The 12195-nt window shown below is 48.2% G+C and overlaps 1 protein-coding gene across 4 annotated transcripts in view; it reads left to right on the top strand.

The window, feature by feature from the left end:
- Window positions 1-10050, top strand: part of LOC121568100 (protein Atg16l2) — a 101137-nt gene extending 91087 nt beyond the window's left edge. For all 4 annotated transcript variants that reach the window (XM_045218525.1, XM_045218522.1, XM_045218535.1 and 1 more), the window contains 2 exons: window positions 3160-3261; window positions 8872-10050. In XM_045218525.1, the coding sequence (XP_045074460.1) occupies window positions 3160-3261; window positions 8872-8965 (196 nt within the window). In that variant the 3' untranslated portion in view covers window positions 8966-10050. The remainder of the gene's footprint in view (window positions 1-3159; window positions 3262-8871) is intronic.
- Window positions 10051-12195: the final 2145 nt, after the last annotated feature.

The raw sequence follows: 12195 nt of genomic DNA, 5'->3' as shown, positions 1-12195 counted from the left end.
TGTGATTGCCAACAAGGGTTTTGCAACCAAATACTAAGTCATGTTTTGCAGAGGGGTCAAATACTTATTTCTCTCATTAAAATGCCAATCAATTTTTAACATTTTTGACGTGCGTTTTCCTGGATTTTTTTGTTGTTATTCTGTCTCTCACTGTTCAAATAAACCTACCATTAAAATTATAGACTGATCATGTCTTTGTCAGTGGGCAAATGTACAAAATCAGCAGGGGATCAAATACTTTTTTCCCTCACTGTATCTATCTATCTATCTCTATCGATCTCTTCTCTCTTCCCCCCCCTCTCTCTCTCTCAATTCAATTTCAATTCAATTTAAGGGGCATTATTGGCATGGGAAACATGTTAACATTGCCAAAGCAAGTGAAGTAGATAATAAACAAAAGTGAATTAAACAATACAAAAATTAAACATTACACTCACAAAAGTTCCAAAAGAATAAAGACATTTCAAATGTAATATTATGTCTATATACAGTGTTGTAATGATTTGCAAATAGTTAAAGTTCAAAAGGGAAAATAAATCAATATAAATATGGGTTGTATTTACAGTGGTGTTTGTTCTTCACTGGTTGCCCTTTTCTTGTGGCAACAGGTCACAAATCTTGCTGCTGTGATGGCACACTGTGGTATTTCACCTAATAGATATGGGAGTTTATCAAAATTGGGTTTGTTTTCGAATTCTGTGTGGGTCTGAGGGAAATATGTGTCTCTAATATGGTCATACATTTGGCAGGAGGTTAGGAAGTGCAGCTCAGTTTCCACCTCATTTTGTTGGCAGTGTTCATAGCCTGCCTTCTCTTGAGAGCCAGGTCTGCCTACGGCGGCCTTTCTCAATAGCAAGGCTATGCTCACTGAGTCTGTCCATAGTCAAAGCTTTCCTTAAGTTTGGGTCAGTCACAGTAGTCAGGTATTCTGCCACTGTGTACTCTCTGTTTAGGGCCAAATAGCATTCTAGTTTGCTCTGTTTTTTGTTAATTCTTTCCAATGTGTCAAGTAATTCTCTTTTTGTTTTCTCATGATTTGGTTGGGTCTAATTGTGTTGCTGTCCTGGGGCTCTGTGGGGTCTGTTTGTGTTTGTGAACGTGAACAGAGCCCCAGGACCAGCTTACTTAGGGGACTCTTCTCCAGGTTCATCTCTCTGTAGGGGATGGCTTTGTTATGGAAGGTTTGGGAATCGCTTCCTTTTATGTGGTTATAGAATTTAACGGCTCTTTTCTGGATTTTGATAATTAGTGGGTATCGGCCTAATTCTGCTCTGCATGCATTATTTGGTGTTTTACGTTGTACACAGAGGATATTTTTGCAGAATTCTGCATGCAGAATCTCCATTTGGTGAATTCTTGGTTGGTGACCCCAGACCTCACAACCATAAAGGGCAATGGGTTCTATAACTGATTCAAGTATTTTTAGCCAGATCCTATTTGGTATATCAAATTTTAACTTCATTTTGATGCCATAGAAGGCCCTCCTTGCCTTGTCTCTCAGATAGTTCACAGCTTTGTGGAAGTTACCTGTGGCACTGATGTTTAGGCCGAGGTATGTATAGTTTTTTGTGTGCTCTAGGGCAACGGTGTCTAGATGGAATTTGTATTTGTGGTCCTGGCAACTGGACCTTTTTTGGAACACCATTATTTTTGTCTTACTGAGATTTACTGTCAGGGCCCAGGTCTGACAGAATATGTGCAGAATATCTAGGTGCTGCTGTAGGCCCTCCTTGGTTGGTGACAGAAGCACCAGATCATCAGCAAACAGTAGACATTTGACTTCAGATTGTAGTAGGGTGAGGCCGGGTGCTGCAGACTGTTCTAGTGCCCTCGCCAATTCATTGATATATACAGTGCCTTGCAAAAGTATTCATCCCCCTTGGCGTTTTTGCTATTTTGTTGCATTACAACCTGTAATTTAAATGGATTTTTATTTGGATTTCATGTACAGTGAGGGAAAAAAGTATTTGATCCCCTGCTGATTTTGTATGTTTGCCCACTGACAAAGACATGATCAGTCTATAATTTTAATGGTAGGTTTATTTGAACAGTGAGAGACAGAATAACAACAAAAAAATCCAGAAAAACGCATGTCAAAAATGTTATAAATTGATTAGCATTTTAATGAGGGAAATAAGTATTTGACCCCCTCTCAATCAGAAAGATTTCTGGCTCCCAGGTGTCTTTTATACAGGTAGCGAGCTGAGATTAGGAGCACACTCTTAAAGGGAGTTTCTCAAACTAGACACGCTAATGTATTTGTCCTCTTGCTCAGTTGTGCACTGGGGCCTCCCACTCCTCTTTCTATTCTGGTTAGAGCCAGTTTGCGCTGTTCTGTGAAGGGAGTAGTACACAGCATTGTTCGAGATCTTCAACTGATGGTTGCTGATAATGGGCCTCTGTACACCTATGTAGATATTCCATTAAAAATCAGCCGTTTCCAGCTACAATAGTCATTTACAACATTAACAATGTCTACATTAACAATGTCTATTTCTGATCAATTTGATGTTATTTTAATAGACCAAAAAATAGTTTTTCTTTTGAAAACAAGCTTGTAGAGACATACCCCAAGAGACTTGCAGCAGTAATTGCTGCAAAAGGTGGCTCTACAAAGTATTGACTTTGGGGATGTTAATAGTTATGCAAAAGTGGATTTTCCCAAGGTTGCTGTTGACGCATATCCCACGGTAGTTATCGGGGTCAAATTTGTCTCCACTTTTGTGGATTGGGGTGATCAGTCCTTGGTTCCAAATATTGGGGGAAATGCCAGAGCTAAGGATGATGTTAAAGAGTTTAACTATAGATATTTGGAATTTGTGGTCTGTATATTTTATCATTTCATTTTAGGATACCATCAACACCACAGGCCTTTTTGGGTTGGAGGGTTTGTATTTTGTCCTGTAGTTCATTCAATGTAATTGGAGAAGTCCAGTGGGTTCTGGTAGTCTTTAGTAGTTGATTCTAAGATTTGTATTTGATCATTTATATGTTTTTGCTGTTTATTCTTTGTTATAGGGCCAAAAAGATTGGAGAAGTGGTTTATCCATACATCTCCGTTTTGGATAGATAACTCTTCTCTCCTCTCTTCTTTCCTCTCCTCTCTTCTCTCTCTCTCTTTCTCTCTCTCTTCTCCTCTCTCTCTCTCTCTCTCTATAGTCCTGATGGGAGCTACCTGGCAGCAGGATCAGCAGACGGAGCCGTCTATATCTGGAACGTCAACTCTGGCAACCTGGAGACACGACTACCGGACATGCACAGGTAAGACAACTTGACTAGACTAGACTGGACTGGACGGTCCACAGTCTGCCTGTCTGTCCTCTGAACCCCACCCAGCCTCTGAGGACCTTAGCTTTTAGCAGCTATCCTCAGCCCTACTGGGCTCTGGCCAACACAGCATCAATTAGGTTTATGACACTTCCTCTTTGCAGTGTGTTGTAGAGGCTATTAGTGGACTAGAGAATGTTACAGGCTATTAGATAGTGTTTACATTAGCAGAAGGGGAGAGAGCAGGGTTCTGTCAGCGGGAGGGCAGAGCAGGGTTCTGTCAGCAGGAGGGCAGAGCAGGGTTCTGTCAGCAGGAGGGGAGAGCAGGGTTCTGTCCGCAGGAGGGGAGAGAGCAGGGTTCTGTCCGCAGGAGGGGAGAGAGCAGGGTTCTGTCAGCAGAAGGGGAGAGCAGGGTTCTGTCAGCAGGAGGGCAGAGCAGGGTTCTGTCAGCAGGAGGGGAGAGCAGGGTTCTGTCCGCAGGAGGGGAGAGAGCAGGGTTCTGTCCGCAGGAGGGGAGAGAGCAGGGTTCTGTCCGCAGGAGGGGAGAGAGCAGGGTTCTGTCAGCAGAAGGGGAGAGAGCAGGGTTCTGTCAGCAGGAGGGGAGAGCAGGGTTCTGTCCGCAGGAGGGGAGAGCAGGGTTCTGTCAGCAGAAGGGGAGAGCAGGGTTCTGTCCGCAGGAGGGGAGAGAGCAGGGTTCTGTCCGCAGGAGGGGAGAGCAGGGTTCTGTCAGCAGAAGGGGAGAGAGCAGGGTTCTGTCAGCAGAAGGGGAGAGCAGGGTTCTGTCAGCAGAAGGGGAGAGCAGGGTTCTGTCCGCAGGAGGGGAGAGAGCAGGGTTCTGTCAGCAGAAGGGGAGAGCAGGGTTCTGTCCGCAGGAGGGGAGAGAGCAGGGTTCTGTCAGCAGGAGGGGAGAGAGCAGGGTTCTGTCAGCAGGAGGGGAGAGAGCAGGGTTCTGTCAGCAGGAGGGGAGAGAGCAGGGTTCTGTCAGCAGGAGGGGAGAGAGCAGGGTTCTGTCAGCAGGAGGGGGAGAGCAGGGTTCTGTCCGCAGGAGGGCAGAGCAGGGTTCTGTCAGCAGAAGGGGAGAGAGCAGGGTTCTGTCAGCAGGAGGGGAGAGCAGGGTTCTGTCCGCAGGAGGGGAGAGAGCAGGGTTCTGTCAGCAGAAGGGGAGAGCAGGGTTCTGTCCGCAGGAGGGGAGAGAGCAGGGTTCTGTCAGCAGAAGGGGAGAGAGCAGGGTTCTGTCAGCAGAAGGGGAGAGCAGGGTTCTGTCCGCAGGAGGGGAGAGAGCAGGGTTCTGTCCGCAGGAGGGGAGAGAGCAGGGTTCTGTCAGCAGAAGGGGAGAGAGCAGGGTTCTGTCAGCAGAAGGGGAGAGCAGGGTTCTGTCCGCAGGAGGGGAGAGAGCAGGGTTCTGTCCGCAGGAGGGGAGAGCAGGGTTCTGTCCGCAGGAGGGGAGAGAGCAGGGTTCTGTCCGCAGGAGGGGAGAGCAGGGTTCTGTCAGCAGAAGGGGAGAGCAGGGTTCTGTCAGCAGAAGGGGAGAGAGCAGGGTTCTGTCCGCAGGAGGGGAGAGAGCAGGGTTCTGTCAGCAGGAGGGGAGAGAGCAGGGTTCTGTCAGCAGAAGGGGAGAGCAGGGTTCTGTCCGCAGGAGGGGAGAGAGCAGGGTTCTGTCAGCAGAAGGGGAGAGAGCAGGGTTCTGTCAGCAGGAGGGGGAGAGCAGGGTTCTGTCCGCAGGAGGGGAGAGCAGGGTTCTGTCCGCAGGAGGGGAGAGAGCAGGGTTCTGTCAGCAGGAGGGGAGAGAGCAGGGTTCTGTCAGCAGGAGGGGAGAGCAGGGTTCTGTCAGCAGGAGGGGAGAGCAGGGTTCTGTCCGCAGGAGGGGAGAGAGCAGGGTTCTGTCAGCAGAAGGGGAGAGAGCAGGGTTCTGTCCGCAGGAGGGGAGAGCAGGGTTCTGTCCGCAGGAGGGGAGAGAGCAGGGTTCTGTCCGCAGGAGGGGAGAGCAGGGTTCTGTCCGCAGGAGGGGAGAGAGCAGGGTTCTGTCAGCAGGAGGGGAGAGAGCAGGGTTCTGTCCGCAGGAGGGGAGAGCAGGGTTCTGTCAGCAGGAGGGGAGAGCAGGGTTCTGTCAGCAGGAGGGCAGAGCAGGGTTCTGTCAGCAGGAGGGCAGAGCAGGGTTCTGTCAGCAGAAGGGGAGAGAGCAGGGTTCTGTCAGCAGAAGGGGAGAGAGCAGGGTTCTGTCAGCAGGAGGGGAGAGCAGGGTTCTGTCCGCAGGAGGGGAGAGAGCAGGGTTCTGTCAGCAGGAGGGGAGAGAGCAGGGTTCTGTCAGCAGGAGGGGAGAGAGCAGGGTTCTGTCAGCAGGAGGGGAGAGAGCAGGGTTCTGTCAGCAGGAGGGGAGAGAGCAGGGTTCTGTCAGCAGAAGGGGAGAGAGCAGGGTTCTGTCAGCAGAAGGGGAGAGAGCAGGGTTCTGTCAGCAGGAGGGCAGAGCAGGGTTCTGTCAGCAGAAGGGGAGAGAGCAGGGTTCTGTCAGCAGAAGGGGAGAGCAGGGTTCTGTCAGCAGGAGGGGAGAGAGCAGGGTTCTGTCAGCAGGAGGGCAGAGCAGGGTTCTGTCAGCAGGAGGGGAGAGAGCAGGGTTCTGTCAGCAGAAGGGGAGAGCAGGGTTCTGTCAGCAGAAGGGGAGAGAGCAGGGTTCTGTCCGCAGGAGGGGAGAGCAGGGTTCTGTCAGCAGGAGGGCAGAGCAGGGTTCTGTCAGCAGGAGGGGAGAGCAGGGTTCTGTCAGCAGAAGGGGAGAGAGCAGGGTTCTGTCAGCAGGAGGGGAGAGCAGGGTTCTGTCAGCAGGAGGGGAGAGCAGGGTTCTGTCAGCAGAAGGGGAGAGAGCAGGGTTCTGTCAGCAGGAGGGCAGAGCAGGGTTCTGTCAGCAGGAGGGAGAGCAGGGTTCTGTCAGCAGGAGGGGAGAGCAGGGTTCTGTCAGCAGAAGGGGAGAGCAGGGTTCTGTCAGCAGGAGGGCAGAGCAGGGTTCTGTCTGCAGGAGGGTAGAGAGCAGGGTTCTGTCAGCAGAAGGGGAGAGAGCAGAAGGGGAGAGAGCAGGGTTCTGTCAGCAGGAGGGTAGAGCAGGGTTCTGTCTGCAGGAGGGTAGAGCAGGGTTCTGTCCGCAGGAGGGTAGAGCAGGGTTCTGTCCGCAGGAGGGTAGAGCATGGTTCTGTCAGCAGGAGGGGAGAGCATGGTTCTGTCCGCAGGAGGGGAGAGCAGGGTTCTGTCAGCGGGAGGGCAGAGCAGGGTTCTGTCAGCGGGAGGGCAGAGCAGGGTTCTGTCAGCGGGAGGGCAGAGCAGGGTTCTGTCCGCAGGAGGGTAGAGCAGGGTTCTGTCCGCAGGAGGGTAGAGCAGGGTTCTGTCCGCAGGAGGGTAGAGCAGGGTTCTGTCCGCAGGAGGGTAGAGCAGGGTTCTGTCCGCAGGAGGGTAGAGCATGGTTCTGTCAGCAGGAGGGCAGAGAAGGGTTCTGTCAGCAGGAGGGCAGAGAAGGGTTCTGTCAGCAGGAGGGCAGAGCAGGGTTCTGTCCGCAGGAGGGGCAGGGTTCTGTCAGCAGGAGGGTAGAGCAGGGTTCTGTCCGCAGGAGGGGCAGGGTTCTGTCAGCAGGAGGGCAGAGCAGGGTTCTGTCAGCGGGAGGGCAGAGCAGGGTTCTGTCAGCGGGAGGGCAGAGCAGGGTTCTGTCAGCAGGAGGGGAGAGCAGGGTTCTGTCAGCAGGAGGGCAGAGCAGGGCAGAGCATGTACTAAACGTTGGCCGTGTCTGTGGAGCTGCCTGAACGTTGGCCGTGTCCATGGTGTCTGTGGAGCTGCCTGAATGTTGGCCGTGGTTCCATCCAACAGTCCATCTGCTCTGTTTGGTTCCCAGTGAATCCAACAGTCCATCTGCTCTGTTTGGTTCCCAGTGAATCCAACAGTCCATCTGCTCTGTTTGGTTCCCAGTGAATCCAACAGTCCATCTGCTCTGTTTGGTTCCCAGTGAATCCAACAGTCCATCTGCTCTGTTTGGTTCCCAGTGAATCCAACAGTCCATCTGCTCTGTTTGGTTCCCAGTGAATCCAACAGTCCATCTGCTCTGTTTGGTTCCCAGTGAATCCAACAGTCCATCTGCTCTGTTTGGTTCCCAGTGAATCCAACAGTCCATCTGCTCTGTTTGGTTCCATCCAACAGTCCATCTGCTCTGTTTGGTTCCATCCAACAGTCCATCTGCTCTGTTTGGTTCCATCCAACAGTCCATCTGCTCTGTTTGGTTCCATCCAACAGTCCATCTGCTCTGTTTGGTTCCCAGTGAATCCAACAGTCCATCTGCTCTGTTTGGTTCCCAGTGAATCCAACAGTCCATCTGCTCTGTTTGGTTCCATCCAACAGTCCATCTGCTCTGTTTGGTTCCATCCAACAGTCCATCTGCTCTGTTTGGTTCCCAGTGAATCCAACAGTCCATCTGCTCTGTTTGGTTCCCAGTGAATCCAACAGTCCATCTGCTCTGTTTGGTTCCCAGTGAATCCAACAGTCCATCTGCTCTGTTTGGTTCCCAGTGAATCCAACAGTCCATCTGCTCTGTTTGGTTCCCAGTGAATCCAACAGTCCATCTGCTCTGTTTGGTTCCCAGTGAATCCAACAGTCCATCTGCTCTGTTTGGTTCCCAGTGAATCCAACAGTCCATCTGCTCTGTTTGGTTCCCAGTGAATCCAACAGTCCATCTGCTCTGTTTGGTTCCCAGTGAATCCAACAGTCCATCTGCTCTGTTTGGTTCCCAGTGAATCCAACAGTCCATCTGCTCTGTTTGGTTCCCAGTGAATCCAACAGTCCATCTGCTCTGTTTGGTTCCCAGTGAATCCAACAGTTCATCTGCTCTGTTTGGTTCCCAGTGAATCGAACAGTCCATCTGCTCTGTTTGGTTCCCAGTGAATCCAACAGTCCATCTGCTCTGTTTGGTTCCCAGTGAATCCAACAGTTCATCTGCTCTGTTTGGTTCCCAGTGAATCGAACAGTCCATCTGCTCTGTTTGGTTCCCAGTGAATCCAACAGTCCATCTGCTCTGTTTGGTTCCCAGTGAATCCAACAGTCCATCTGCTCTGTTTGGTTCCCAGTGAATCCAACAGTCCATCTGCTCTGTTTGGTTCCCAGTGAATCCAACAGTTCATCTGCTCTGTTTGGTTCCCAGTGAATCCAACAGTCCATCTGCTCTGTCACTTCTAGAAAAACACTGAGTGAGTCAAAGCTGTTCCACTGTCTGTCTGGTGGACGGATGGATGCACATTGAAGTGATTGAGATTTAGGCGACGTCCAGAGCCCTATGGCACCCTCCTCCCAATGCCGTGCACTACTTTTGGCCAGAGCCCTATGATGGCGGCAGGTAGCTTAGTGGTTAAGAGCGTAGTGCCAGTAACCGAAAGGTCGCTGGTTCTAATCCCCAAGCCGACTAGGTGGAAAAATCTGTCGATGTGCCCTTGAGCAAGGCACTTAACCCTAATTTGCTCCTGTAAGTCGCTCTGAATAAGAGCCTCTGCTAAATTACTTAAAATAAAATATATGTTTTGGCTAAGAAGAATAGGTTGTCATTTCAGATCAGCCATTATTGACTGTCCTCCTTCTCCTCTGCAGTTCCTCCATCAACGCCGTGGCCTGGTCTGGGTCTGGGGAGTACGTGGTCAGTGTGGATAAGAGCCGGCGTGCCGTCCTCTGGAGCGACATTTAAACAGTCTGGTCGACTGGCCAGCCTCAAACCCATTTGAACATCAGTCTGGGGTTAGGGTTAGACTGGCCCATCCGAACATTGGCTGAGAGAACACAGAACACAGAACACAGAACACATTGGATGTTTGTCTCACTCCTGATACCAGTCAGACAGAACGGATGGGGATGGTATCCAACTGTTGCCTGGCTGCCGATCCACATCACTCAGGCCAAACGCCACGCCCACTAACGTTTCTCCTCCACCATGAGGCTGGATTGGCTTCCTCCCCGAAGACTTCTCGAATGCCAACAGATTCAAACCGTTCTGATTGGTCCCAGAACCCAATGGGTTGGACCAGAGCCCACATGATTCATGAATTATGTAATTTTGATGTCAGCACAAACGACTTCTAGGATGGCAGGTTCAGACTGATGTGCGGTGCGATCGATAGAGCAGCAGAATTCAATTCAGTCGTCAGATCTGACACATTCTGCTATTTTCCTTTTGTATTTAACTTTTCTAAGGGAAACTGGCAGAAAATCATAGATACAATATCTGTCTGTCAAAAAGTCAATAGTTTCATTACATGTTATTATGCTGAAAATGTGCTAGCGTTCATTTTATTCTCTCCATGATGTCTTTCCCGAGGTAAATGGGTAGAAAGCATTGTATGGAGTCATTATGGTGCCAACACAACTCCATAGTGTTGCTTTGTCTTTTTGTAAACAAGCATTTGTTCTGTCAAAACAACGTTTTTTACTTAGTGGTTCAAAATAATGTGGCGTCTAACCATTGGTATTGGGGAATGAAAAGCGTGAAACTAATACGCTAGTTATTCAGGGATAAGGATTCATATCCTCTGCTTGAAACAATTGGAGGTAAAGCTTCATGCCCATTGCTGGCTTACAGTTAGGGTTACACTGGTCTGCTGGTCTAATAGGTGTTCCTGTTATTAAATGTTGGAGGGTTTTAGTCTAAGCTACATGACACATGTAGAGGGCTGAACGGAATAGGGTTATCTAGAGGGTTCTAAAGGGAATAGGGTTATCTAGAGGGTTCTAAAGGGAATAGGGTTATCTAGAGGGTTCTAAAGGGAATAGGGTTATCTAGAGGGTTCTAAAGGGAATAGGGTTATCTAGAGGGTTCTAAAGGGAATAGGGTTATCTAGAGGGTTCTAAAGGGAATAGGGTTATCTAGAGGGTTCTAAAGGGAATAGGGTTATCTAGAGGGTTCTAAAGGGAATAACCAGCTGTTGCTGGTCTGTTATTGAGAACATTACAACTTTACCATTCCTCACGGGGGGTATTTGCTTGGCTTTTGCCCACATTCAGTAATACAGCTGGACAACATTTAGCGTTTAGTCATAAAATCATATTGAGGTGTTAGTGATGAGAGCAATAAACCTGCCTCTCTCTCTCTCTCTCTCTCTCTCTCTCTCTCTCCTCTCTCTGTCTGTCTGTCTGTCTCTCTCTCTCTCTCTCTCTCGTGTGTGCCTCTATGCAGTTATACTCAGTGATTCAGATTAAAATGCTGAGTTGCATTCAGCAGCCGTTTGGCCTCTCAGCTTCAGTCCTCAGTCTAACACACTCTTCATGTAAAGCTGAGATAGACACCATTTTACTTCTCTAATTCCTCCGTGTTACTCATTCACATAGACGTTGTGTAAACCGTGTTACTCATTCACATATACGTTGTGTAAACCGTGTTACTCATTCACATATAGACGTTGTGTAAACCATGTAAAACATTAATATTGTCTTCAGTATATACAGTTCACTCTGCATTTTATAATGATGTGGTGATAACGTCTTTTAACTAACAGATGGTCAGTTAAAACACAGTTAGTGGTTATGTTTCAAATGTTCTGGATTAACTAAAGGGATATCCTTGTGTGTGTGTCTATGGGAAGGGAATCAGGGAGGGTATGGGATATGCCATGTAAATGCTGTATTATATAGGGTATGGGGGGCCAGTATGAACTCACTAATTGGAAGTCGCTCTGGATAAGAGCATCTGCTAAATGACTAAAAATGTCAATTGAATCACAAAAAAATTTTATGCCATACAGCCAGGTCCAAAACTATTGTCCCCCTTGATAAAGATGAGCAAAAAATTATAATACAATAAATAATACTAATACAATTTCTCAGAGAAAGAGATTTGTTTAACAAGTAATACTTTTTTTTTTCCAACAAAAAGAAACGGGTCAAGATTATTGCTAAGCCTGTTTTCATAAACCTTTCAATACCTCACCTTGGGAGGATAACGGCACTGAGCCAGAAAGATTCTGTGTGGATGAATGGTCTAAGAGCCCTCCCAATGTGTTCTCCAATTTCATAAAACATTTTAGAAAAAGGCTCATTGCCGTTATTCTCACAAGGTGAGGTATTGAAAGGTATTGAAAACGGGTGCCAACAATTTTGACCCCTATCTTTTTGAGAAAACGTTATATTACTTGTTAAACAAAATCTATTTCTCTCAGAAATTCCAATTGTATAAGATAATATATATACAGTGGCAAGAAAAAGTATGTGAACCCTTTGGAATTACCTGGATTTCTGCATAAATTGGTCATACAATCTGATCTGATCTTCATCTAAGTCACAACAACAGACAAGCACAGTCTGCTTAAACTGGTAACACACAAACAATTATACATTTCCATTTCTTTATTGAACACACCGGGTAAACATTCACAGTGCAGGGTGGGAAAAGTATGTGAACCCTTGGATTTAATAACTGGTTCTTCTGAAGCCATTCTGTTGTTGATTTACTTCTGTGTTTTGGGTCGTTGTCCTGTTGCATCACCCAACTTCTGTTGAGCTTCAATTGGCGGACAGAAAGCCTTACATTCTCCTGCAGAATGTCTTCATAAACGTGGGAATTCATTTTTCCGTCGATGATAGCAAGCTGTCCAGGCCCTGAGGCAGCAAAGCAGCCCCAAACCATGACGCTCCCTCCACCATACTTTACAGTTGGGATCAGGTTTTGATGTTGGTGTGCTGTGCCTTTTTTTTCTCCACACATAGTGTTGTGTGTTCCTTCCTTCCAAACAACTCGACTTTAGTTTCATCTGTCCACAGAATATTTTGCCAGTAGCACTGGAACATCCAGGTGCTCTTTTGCGAACTTCAGACCTGCAGCAATGTTTTTTTTTTGGACAGCAGTGGTTTCTTCCGTGGTGTCCTCCCATGAACACCATTCTTGTTTAGTGTTTTACGTATCGTAGACTCGTCAACAGAGATGTTAGC

This window comes from Coregonus clupeaformis, chromosome 6, assembly GCF_020615455.1.
Source record: "Coregonus clupeaformis isolate EN_2021a chromosome 6, ASM2061545v1, whole genome shotgun sequence".
NCBI lineage: Eukaryota > Metazoa > Chordata > Actinopteri > Salmoniformes > Salmonidae > Coregonus > Coregonus clupeaformis.
This window is presented reverse-complemented; position numbering and strand designations above follow the sequence as displayed.